This window comes from Myotis myotis, unplaced genomic scaffold (assembly GCF_014108235.1).
Source record: "Myotis myotis isolate mMyoMyo1 unplaced genomic scaffold, mMyoMyo1.p scaffold_m19_p_10, whole genome shotgun sequence".
NCBI lineage: Eukaryota > Metazoa > Chordata > Mammalia > Chiroptera > Vespertilionidae > Myotis > Myotis myotis.
In genome coordinates, this window is record NW_023416314.1 from 49,888,721 (window position 1) to 49,900,802 (window position 12,082).

At 38.8% G+C, this 12,082-nt stretch overlaps 1 protein-coding gene across 7 annotated transcripts in view; it reads left to right on the forward strand.

Moving 5' to 3' along the window:
• FAR1 (fatty acyl-CoA reductase 1) overlaps window positions 1–12,082 on the forward strand; it is a 69,958-nt gene that overhangs the window by 15,006 nt on the left and 42,870 nt on the right. For 5 of the 7 annotated variants that reach the window (XM_036325475.1, XM_036325478.1, XM_036325474.1 and 2 more), the window contains exon 2: window positions 11,816–12,011. In XM_036325475.1, coding sequence (XP_036181368.1) covers window positions 11,816–12,011 — 196 coding nt within the window. Of the gene's footprint in view, window positions 1–10,483; window positions 10,555–11,815; window positions 12,012–12,082 lie in introns of all 7 variants that reach the window. The other 2 variants (XM_036325480.1, XM_036325476.1) reach the window with 1 other exon arrangement.

A 12,082-nucleotide genomic window follows, 5' to 3' on the forward strand; every position in this document is an offset into this window, starting at 1 on the left:
CTCCATCCATGCTTTTGTTCCAGCCCTCCGGTCCAGTTTAAGAACCCATTGTGGCCCTCGAGTCAAAAAGTTTGCCCACCCCTGGTTTAGGCTCATTGACCCCTTTGAGAATCTGATAAAAGCAGTGGATTCTTCCTCTAGAAAAAGATAGTGAGGTATGCATTGTGTGCACATTTGTACACACACATATAAATACATGCAAACACAATAATGTTTTGGATGAAACTTTAACATGTTCCTGGACACACACCCTATTTGTTCATGAACTTCTGGATTAGACAGTTATTAATTTCCATTGATTAGAGATTCCTAATCCCCATTTCCCTTTTAGTGGAAAAATATATGGGGGAAGGTGGGAGAGTGAGGAAGCATAGGTATATGTATATAGAATTCCTTCATGGTCAATGCAGTTTTTTGGGGAATTTTCATATTTATTTGCTATTTACCATGTGTCTATATTTCCACCCATATCTCATATCTCATCTTTGTAAATATAAATTTACAGTTTATAAAATTGTAAATAACATACACGCCTGTAGAGAAGAGTAATCTAGGTTCTTTTAGACTTGTATTCAGTATATAAACAGACCTTTATATCTTGCCAGAGTGTTGAGTTAGCTTTTGACCTCTTTAAATTCTGTGGGGGTTTTTTTAAATTACTGTATCAAGATTTTTTTTAATAGGGTAGTGGTCTAGGTTTTTTGAGTTTGTGACAGGATTATATTCTGTGCTCTTCTTGATTTGTAACTTTTTCTCCAAAATAATATTGTCCAAGCCTCACCCCTGAACATCTTATCTTAATGGGCTTTCCTTTGAAAACACAGATTTTTTTTTATACACCTTGAAAAGGCTACAGGTCATGTCTCCTCCATTTTGCGTCTAGTCTGTGGCATATCCATATTTCTGAATCCTGGCATTCACAAATGTTGGTTCATTTTTGAAGCTATTATATCAAACAAGTATTTACTGTTCATTTTACAATGATATACACAGTAACTCTAGTAATACTGAAATCATAGCCAATAAATTTTTAGACTGTACTGGTTTCCTATTGATGCCTTTCTCATTTGTAGTTCATTTTCCAAATATGGAATATTGCAAGTCGTTATTTAGAAAAGGGTTGGCATATTATATCCTGCAAATTGTCTTTCTGTTCTTCTGAATAAAGTTTTATTGAAATACAGCCATACTCATTTGATTACTTTTTGTCCATGGCTGATTTTGTGCCTCAAATGTCAGAACTGAGTAGTTGTTACTAAGATTGTATGGGCCACAAAGCTGAATACTTACTACCTTGACCCTTCACAAAAATTTTTGCCAACTTTTGGTTTAGGAGATTTTGGAATTATTTTCTTTTAAGGATATTTGAAGTTTTTTTTTTTTCCCTCTTTGACTTTTCAGTAATGGAATCCAAGGAATATTAAAAGACCATTTAGCTCAGCTATCTATTTGCTGCTTGAATTTCCTTCAGATTTGCCAAGTGGTTCTCCAGCTTAGAAGTGTAGGACAGTGAGACAAAACAGCATTAGATGTGGCTGTGTTAAACGAGGAAGAATTGCTCCTGATTGGGAATCAATCAGTGACTCCCAATGAAAAGCTAGATGAAATATCTTATTCTTGTCCATTTGCCCTTCCCACTCTCTCCATTGGTAGGTTTTGACTTTGTGTACATGGTGAAGACACAGAATAACCTGTCTTTGTAAAAATATATATGTTTTTATTGATTTTAGGGAGAGAGAGAGAGAAACATCGATGTACCCCAAATGGGGACTGGACCGAAACCTGGGCCCTGATTGGGAATTGGTACACACACAACCAACTGAGCCACACTGGCCAGGGCAGGAACCTGTTTTTCATAGGAAGACTACAAAATGGACCAATAGCTGTAGGTGGTGGAAATTTTGTAGCAGCTAAAACGGGCCCAAGAGTCCTTACAAATGCCATTTTCAGGTTTTACTGTTTGTATTCAATGTATATTGGTACAGAAAGAAACATATAGGTAGAGCAAGTCTATATTTCACTACAAAATTGTATTTGGTAGTTGTATGTACTTGACTGCTTAGTGAACATGTTGAACACAGGGGATCTCTAAGGAGGGGCATCTGATCTCAAGATCAATGTTAGCTTGAAGGGGGATGAATTTCTCATATTCCATTTAGAAAATCAGCCTGTTAGAATTCTGTTCATCAACAGTGTAATAGTTAGGTAATCATCTGGTTTTTAATTTAGTAGATTTTTCATCTAATAAATGGAATGAAAATTTAAGTAACAAAGATTAGCAGAAGATATACCCTTTTTCTTAACACAATGCTAGTATTTTATTTTCACTTTTATTTATTTTTTTAAATTTTTTCCATGTCTTCTTTCTTTATTTATTTTTTAAATATATTTTTATTGATTTCAGAGTGGAAGGGAGAGGAAGAGAGAGAGAGAAACATCAATCATGAGAGTCATTGATTGGCTGTGTCTTGCATGCCCTGTACTGGGGATGGAGTCTGCAACCGGGAATGTGCTCTTGACTGGAATTGAACCTGGGATCCTTCAGTCTGCAGGTTGATGCTCTATCCTCTGAGCCAAACCAGCCAGGACTTATTTTCACTTTTAAAATGATTTGTCAATTTTTTTTTCTAAAAACAGATGAAAATGAGTTTGTAAATTATTAGAAGACAAAAGAAAAGTGCAGACTGGTTCATTGAGGGGGACATTTGTTCTTTTAAATATTTTTTTTTTGGTAGCCTCTGATTTTTCTACTTAATAAAAATAGTGGTTTTTAAAAATGTATACTACATGCACATAGTATATAATTTAAAAATGTGCAAAAGGATATTTAATGAAGAGTAACTGCCTCTTATCTCTGTACCCCAGTCATCCATTTCCCTCTCCATTTTTTTTTTGGTCAAAAATAATCTATGTATTTATTTCTTTTTCTTTTCCATAAAAGGTGGTATTATCAGACATTATTACATCTTGGCTTTAAAATTAACATGAATATTATTCTATAACAATATATGTTAAACCACCTCATTCTTTTTTTTAGAAGCAGAGTATATATACCTTTATAGGAATATGCCAGTTTTGTTTGCTCAATCTCCTATTTGTGGACATTTAGGTTTTCAGTCTTTTGCTATTAATGTTGTAATGAGCACATTATTTTGCACATATGAAAGATTAGCTTCAGGATGAATTTTTAGAAATAGAATTGCAGGGTGAAAACAAAAACAACAACAAAGAATGGCAAGGTCAAAGATAGTGGGGATTTAAAATTTGGTAGGTGTTGTCAGACCCCCCCCCCCCCCCCCCCCCCGCCCCCGCCCCGCCCCCTTCTCCCCGCCCCCGCCCCACACACCTCTGTCTTACCTGCCATACACCATCTCCATACAGGTTGTGCTAATTTGTAGCCCTACTAGCAATATAAGTCTCTAGTCCCTATGTACATTTATCATTTTTTTGGTCTTTGTAAGTCTCATTAAGTGAAAAAATAAATCTTGTACTTTTAATTTGCATTTTTCTGAATGAGTCAGGTTGAGTTTTTTACCAATGATTAAGAGCCATTTGTAGATTTTTTTCTGTTTACTTTCTTTTTTTTTTTAATTAAATCTTTATTGTTCAGATTATTACATTTGTTCCTCTTTTTCCCCCCCATAACTCCCCTCCTCCCAGTTCCCGCCCCACCCTCCCCCCTCACTCCCCACCCACTGTCCTCATCCATAGGTGCACGATTTTTGTCCAGTCTCTTCCCGCATCTCCCACACCCCTTTCCCCTCCAAGAATAGTCAGTCCATTCCCTTTCTATGTCCCTGATTCTATTATAATCACCAGTTCATTCTGTTCATCAGATTATTCACTTGATTTTCAGGTTCACTTGTTGATAGATGTGTATTTGTTGTTCATAATTTGTATCTTTACCTTCTTCTTCTTCCTCTTCTTAAAGGATACCTTTCAGCATTTCATATAATACTAGTTTGGTGATGATGAAGTCCTTTAGCTTTTTCTTATCTGTGAAGCTCTTTATCTGACCTTCAATTCTGAATGATAGCTTTGCTGGATAAAGTAATCTTGGATGTAGGTTCTTGGTATTCATCACTTTGACTATTTCTTGCCACTCCCTTCTGGCCTGCAAAGTTTCTGTTGAGAAATCAGCTGACAGTCGTATGGGTATTTCCTTGTAGGTAACTGAGTTTCTTTCTCTTGCTGTTTTTAAGATTCTCTCTTTATCTTTTGCTCTTGGCATTTTAATTATGATGTGTCTTGGTGTGGTCCTCTTTGGATTCCTTTTGTTTGGGGTTCTCTGCGCTTCTTGGACCTGTAAGTCTATTTCTTTGACCAGGTGGGGGAAGTTTTCTGTCATTATTTCTTCAAATAGGTTTTCAATATCTTGCTCTCTCTCATCTTCTGGCACCCCTATAATTCTGATGTTGGTACGCTTGAAGCTGTCCCAGAGGCTCCTTACACTATCCTCGCATTTTTGGATTCTTTTTTCATTTTGCTTTTCCGGTTGGGTGTTTTTTGCTTCCTCGCATTTCAAATCATTGACTTGATTCTTGCGCTCCTCTGGTCTGCTGTCAGGAGTCTGTATAATATTCTTTATTTCAGTCCGTGTATGCTTAATTTCTAGTTGGTTCCCCAATATAAGATCGAGGGTCTCATTAGTTTTCTTGTAGATCTCATTAAGTTTATTGGCGGCTTCTAAACAGTTCTTGAGAGACCTTAAAAGTGTGGTTCTGAACTCTGTATCTTCCATTGACAATTTTGTCCTGTTTCTTTGTCTCTGCATTTTGTTATGCTTCCTTGGTGCACCCCCTAGTGGTCTTTGTGCGCAGTCTTATAGTTAAACCTTGATTGTTGTAGCTAATACCAGGGAGTGTTTGACCTCCAGGCCAAGTGGCTATGAGAATCAGCTGTGTCTGCAGTGAGAGAACTTCTGTCCTCTAGGGAGGTGCTAATCTAGCCTTTGCCTGAGGCTATCCGGCAAATGCCTGTGTGCAGGGCTTGGGCAGGGGGGGTCGCACAGGATCAACAGGGTGGGCTGGAGAGAGCAGTTATGGCGGCTCTCAGTCCTGTCCCCAGGGGCTCTGCCTCTCTGAGTCCCAGCACCCGCTGCAAAGCTCGGAGAGAAAGCTGCACTCGCTCTGACCAAAGCCAGACAGTCCCGCTTCTCCCGTTTGAGTCAGGGTCCCTAGAGACTCGCCGGTATCTGGAGCTCAGAGTCTGCGACTCCCTCCCGATTGAAAACGCCAACCACGCCCTCCGCTGTCAGCCCGCTCTGCGCACTCCGCACCTCAGAATTTGACTTCAGCACTGCGCCTCCTCTGAGTGTCCGTATGCGTTTCTCTTTCCTCCTAGTTGTAGGACTTCCACTCAGCCAGCGTTCCTGTGGTTCTGGGTGATGTCCGTTCCGTCTTTTAGTTTCACTTTTGAAGTAGTTGTTCAAGGCAGCAAACTCCGGCGTTAACCTATGCCGCCATCTTGGTTCTCCTGTTTACTTTCTATTTATCTTTTGCCAATCTAATTAATTTTTGGTCTTTTTTTATTAGATTACAAATGCTCTTTATATGTTAACAGAATTGGCCCTTTCTCTTTGACATGATATACTTCCTTTTCTGGCCAGTTATAGCATTTTGGAATATTTGCATTTTATATTAGAGACCATAGGTATATAATGTAAAGGTGTGTGTGTGTGTACATGAAAAGTGGAATATTCCTGGTATTTTTTGTTGTTCCTTTTCATTTGTTAAGTAAAGTAGATTATTAAATAGTCTTGGCACTCAGGAAGCTGGGCCTCAGTGGTGAGCTAGCTAATAGTTGACAGTGATCTAATCCTCACCCAAAGATGTGCTTAGAGAGAAGAAGGGGGGAAGAGAGACAGACACACACACACACACACACACACACACACACACACACACACACAGAGACAGACAGACAGACAGACATCTGTCAGTTGCCCTTCACATGCTCCCCAACTGGGGATCGAAGTGGCAACTTTTTGGTGCACAGGACAATGTTCAACCAAGTGAGCCACTCTGGCTGAGCTGTCTAGTAGAATCTTACTAGTGTGTGCTCTATTGAATTATCATCTGTGTTTTATTTTTAATTTTTTAAAAATACATATTTTATTGATTTTTTTTACAGAGAGGAAGGAGAAGGATAGAGAGTTAGAAACATCGATCAGCTGCCTCCTGCACACTCCCTACTGGGGATGTGCCTGTAACCAAGTACATGCCCTTGACCGGAATCGAACCTGGGACCCTTGAGTCCGTAGGCTGACACTCTATCCACTGAGCCAAACTGGCTAGAGATATCATCTGTGTTTTTAATTTGTGTGAACATTAAAGTTAGGGAAATGCTAGTAGAGGGATTCACCTGGCCTAAAAGGCTGTAACCTCTTAAAGAGGGTATTTTTGCAGGGATTGGGGTCTCATGAACTTGGTTCTAAATTAGACTGTTAAACATATTTGAAGTGTGGGTTTTTTGTGCCTGGAGGAACTGGTATGGATATGGCTTTATTTGTCACTAGAATGTTTCATTTCCATAGGGTTCCCGAGGATCCAGAATTTATTAGAGTTTAAACATAATTTCTAAGTAGAGGCTTTAGGTTTAGGGACAGGTCTGGGGAGAGGAAACTGATGAGAGCTAGTCAGATTGTGAGAAGTTCAACCAGGAGGAATAGCATTCAAATCCATGGTCAAGGCTCACTGGGGAAACAGAATATTAAACCAGGACCTGGGGCAGAAACTCAGGATCTTGGTCTAGGCCAGGGGTCCACAAACTTTTTCTGTAAAGGACCAGACAGTAAATACTTTAGACTTTGTGGGCTATAATGTCTCTGTTGTGACTACTCAACTCTGCTGTTGTGGTATAAAAGTGGAAAGGGTTCCTAGACCCAATTCCAAAGTATATGTATGGGCTCCAACAAGCAATACTCAGACAGTAGCAGGGTGTCCAAGAAGTCAACTCAATTCTGACACTATCTACCTGGAAATAGCATCAAATTCCCCAGATGCCCGTCACAAGCTCAGGTTGTTACCTTACTTCTGATTTACGGGCTACACATTTGATGTTCTAATTACCCTTTCATCTTAAGATGCAAATTGTAAGTCTAGATTGTTACTTGTTCTTGTGACTGAATGGCTGTAAATCAGAGATTCCTGCAACCCCCTCCTTGGGTTCAATTAATTTGCTAGAAGGCTCACAGAACTCAAGAAAATCCATTTACTTAATAGTTTACCGATTTATTCCAAAGGATATTCAAGGATACAAATCAACAGCCAGATGAAGAGATACATAAGGTGAGGCCCCGAACAAAGGAGTTTCTGACTTTGTATAGCTTGGGGCACAGTACAAATGGCACATGGAATAGTTCTAGCTCCCCAGTGTAGAAGCTCTCCAAAAGGGGGTGATGAGCTGCCCTTTTGGGTTTTTATTACATAATCATGATTGATTAAGTCATTGGCTAACCTCAAGCCTCTCTCCCCTCCTGGGATTTCAGGGGGTGGGGCTAAAAATTCCAATCCTCTGACCACATGGTTGGTTCCTATTGCAACTAGCCTCCACCCTTGGGTAGGGTCCAATTGTCACCTCATTAGCATACAGGAGATACCTGTTTTGTTTGCTTTCTTGACTTAGGAAATTCCAAAGATTTTAGGGGCTGTGAGCCAGGAATGGGTGGGGTGAATACCAAATAAATATTTTTTATTATAAATTACAATATCACAGGAAGCAACTGGATAATCCCAAGGCTTTGTGTGTCTGTGTAGGAAAGAGCATCTTAAACTTTCTTTGAAGTCTAATGCAGGGAAGTCTAATGCAAGTACAGCTTAACCAGTGGATAATCATGAAGTGAACTCACTCATGTTATCAGAGACAGGTCAAGAAGTAGAAAATATTAGAACTCACTAGTGTTCCACCCTCCTCCCCAGAGGTAACCACTATTGTAACTTCTGACACCTAGATTAATTTGCTTTTCTTTGAAGTTTATGTAAATGGAATCACACTAGATGTATCTTTTTGCATCTGTGTTCTTTGGCTAAAATTTGAGAACTCATTTCTTCATTGCTGTGTAGAATTTTTCTGTAAAGTATGCCATTATTTATCCATTTTATCTTTGATGGATATTTGAATTTTTTCCACTTTCAGGGTGTTACAAATAATACCTCTATGAATTTTCTTGTTCTTCACATCTACCAGTTTTTCAAAATGACTATACCCATTTCCATTGTACTGGTAATGTTAGGAGAGCTCCAGTTTTATACCACCATGTACAAGTTTGAGACCGCTATGGTAGAGGGATTACCTGGGTATATTGTTCTTAATAAAGCTATGCTGAGACTTTAGCATGCCCTTCTTTCAGCTAGTTATTAGGTATCACTCATCAATTGTTTTGTCAACCCTCAGAATTTGGTTTAAGCCTGCTTCTACTGAAGTCATTAATTTCTTTCCAAAAATTAATAAATGGGTATCCCTAGCTGGTTTGGCTCTGTGGATAGAGCATCGACCTGTGTACTGAAGGGTCCCAGGTTTTGATTCCGGTCAAGGGCATATGCCCAGGTTGGGGGCTTGATTTCCCAGTAGGGGGTGTGCAGGAGGCAGCCAATCAATGATTCTCTCTCATCATTGATGTTTCTATCTCTCTCTCCCTTTCCCCTCCTCTCTGAAATCAATAAAAATATATTAAAAAATATATAAAAATAGCCCTAACTGGTTTGGCTCAATGGATAGAGCGTTGGCCTGTGGACTGAAGGGTCCCAGGTTCGATTCCGGTCAAGGGCATGTACCTTGGTTGCGGGCACATCCCCAGTAGGGGGTGTGCAGGAGGCAGCTGATCAGTGTTTCTCTCTCATCGATGTTTCTAACTCTCTATCCCTCTCCCTTCCTCTCTGTAAAAAAATCAATAAAATATATTTGAAATATTTTTTAAAAAATAAAAATTAAAAATGTGTAAATGTGCATGTGAACATACCAATATGTATCCAGAGATAAAATAGCTATTAGTCTATTTTTTTCCTAGTCTAAAAATTATACTCATAAGTAAATGATTCTAGAAGAAAAGGACCATTAAAGATTTTAGACTGAAATATTAAAGATTAGACTGACTACCTAGGGATCAGACAGAATCACTGTCAGAGATATTGAGGGAAGAGGAATAAGGAAATGTAATTATGTGCCCAGTCTTTTATGTGTTGTTAAATTTAGTCCTCATGCAAATGCTCTAAAGTGAAGAGGGCAGGTGGGTGTGCTGACTCTATTTTAGAGAAGAGGAAACTAAAGAACCAAACAAGATAAATGTCTGTTGTGAACAGTGCTGTTACAAATATTCCCATATGTGTCCTTTTTTGAGGATCTGTTTGCAGTTCTTTTGCAAACCTAGGAGTAAAATTGCAGGGTAATACAATTGTGTTTAATTTTTTGAGAAAGCGCCAAACTCCCATAGCAGCTGAACCATTTTACATCCCTACCAGCAATGTTCACGGGTTCCAGTTTTTTTTGTTTTTTTTTAATATATTTTATTGATTTTTTTTACAGAGAGGAAGGGAGAGAGATAGAGAGTTAGAAACATCGATGAGAGAGAAACATCGATCAGCTGCCTCCCGCACATCTCCTACTGGGGATGTGCCCGCAACCCAGGTACATGCCCTTGACCGGAATCGAACCTGGGACCTTTCAGTCCGCAGGCCGGGGCTCTATCCACTGAGCCAAACCGGTTTCGGCACGGGTTCCAGTTTTTCTACATCCTCATCTATACTTGCTATTTTCTATAATTTTTTTTTTGTGTGTTTTGAATAGTATTATTGGCAGTATAGTTGTCTGTATGTTTTTTACTTTGTTTTCTGTGTGTTGCTGGGAGACAGAAATACTTTTTTTTTTCTGTGTAAACCTTGTATCTAGGGACCTTAAATTCACTTGATAATTCTAATAGTTTGTGTATATTTATTGGATTTTCTTTGTACAACTGAATTTCTGATTTCCAAGTGCTGTCTTATTTCTTGTTCCTTTTTCATAGTGGTTTGTTATTTTATGGATCCAAATGTTCTTGTGAGTGGCTTAGAGGATATTTATTAGAATTTAAACTCTCTTTAAAATTTTCATTACCTTAGTTTCCTTTGTGGTTGATTCTATTGCTTTTCATTTTGGTCCATCTTATTTTGTAAGTACTTCATAGATAACTGGTGATATTTGGTTATCTGCTCATATTTACAATGGTTGGTTTTGGTAGCTGACATTGGCTTCTTCTCAGTGTTTTGAGATCTGTTTTTCCAAAAGAACTTTTCTCCAAATGGAATTACTGATTGAGAGCTCTGCATGAGTTTGTTTTAAGGGCTAGTAGCAGCCAGTTAGACTGGGGACCTAAACCTTATTCTGGGGCTCCAGTGCTATGAAGACTTTTTCTTTTGGTTGTGTTTGTTTCCTTTTCTGATCCCCCACCTTCCATTTGCGGATGTTTGAAACAACCTGAAGCTCAGCCCTACTTCTCTTTTATCCTTAGCACCCCCATGCTGGATCCTCTTCTCCGCAGATCTGGATACTAAGCCTGAGGAACCAAAGTTTATACAGGAAGTAAGACTGTCATGAGTGGTTTTGCTGTTTTGTTAGCAACTTGTAATACATTGATTTCCCTTAATTCAACTTCTTTTCCTTTGTTTGGTGTTTTGCGTTTAGGGGGTTGGGACAGCTCTTGCTTCCTTCTAGTCCTTGCGTATGCTTGTTTTGGTCAGTTTGTTATTTCTTCTGCTACAGCTTTAGCCAATTAGTCTCATGTTTCTGTTAGAAATTCTTCCCTATCTTTTTTCCCCTTTCCTTCCCTTGTATTCCATTCTTTTCCCTGACCCTTCCCCTTCCTTTCCATTTCCTCCCTTCCTTCCTTCCTTCCTTCCTGCTTGTTGATGGGTCTATTTCTTATTTTCAGATTATCATGAATTTTCTTACAGTTAGGAAAAGTTTGGACATAAAACACATGTATCTACCCCACAGCTTAAATAAAAAATAAGTACAATTGAAGCTCCTTATTCTTTTCTCTGATTGTATTACACTCCCTCTCATGCATCTATTAATATTGTGTGTATTTCTAAACAATAAAGAGCATTGTTTTGAATGTGTTTGAGCTTTGCATAGTGACATACTGCATGAATCCTTCTGCATCTCATGTTTCCCCCCCCCCATTTTCATGGTTCTTTTCTTTGTTCATTCTCTTAGCATACTGTCTTTTCTGCTGTTTCAGTAGAATTTTGATAAAGATGATAAGTCAGCTCATATGTTCTACTATGGCTTTTTTAAAAGGGAGATTGAAGCACCATTTGGATATATTGTCACTGTAGAGATGTAGGAAAAAAGACTTGGTGTTACCTCTTCTTGTTTCAACTGGGGTTGATAGGTGAATATGACACCTGGCGATGTTATACAAGCTGGGCAATTGAGTCTTGCTGCTGACCTCTATTTGGTGTTATAAATCCTTTTGGAGACAGAGAGACACCATTCATTCGTGTTTGGGTTTAACTGAGGTTTAAATGAAGATTTGAGTTCTTATTGCTGGAAGAACTTTTTATAAGCCATCTAGTACAAATTGTACTAAAGAAACCCAGGCCCAGAGGAGTGACTTGTCTGAGGTGATCCAGGGGGAAAACACAGGGATTAGAAGCCATATTTGTGGTTCCTTATTTTCCACCTTACTACAATGAACCAGAGGTTAAGGTCTCCTTTTGTTAACACTCAACTTTGATTTTTGCCTGTCCTTTAAAATATTTATTTGAATACCAAGAGATTTTAGTACATAAGAGTGAACATAAATCTTTGAATTGATGCTTACTTGTGTTTTCTTTAGGATCAGAATGGTTTCAATCCCAGAATACTATGAAGGCAAGAATGTTCTCCTCACTGGAGCTACCGGTTTCCTAGGAAAGGTACTTCTGGAGAAGTTGCTGAGGTCTTGTCCGAAGGTGAATTTAGTATATGTTTTGGTGAGGCAGAAAGCTGGACAGACACCCCAAGAGCGAGTAGAAGAAATCATCAGTGGCAAGGTAAGTGGAAAATAATCATTTGGAGGAGAGGAAAAAGTATGGTGTTTATGTGTATGTTTCTTCAGTATCCT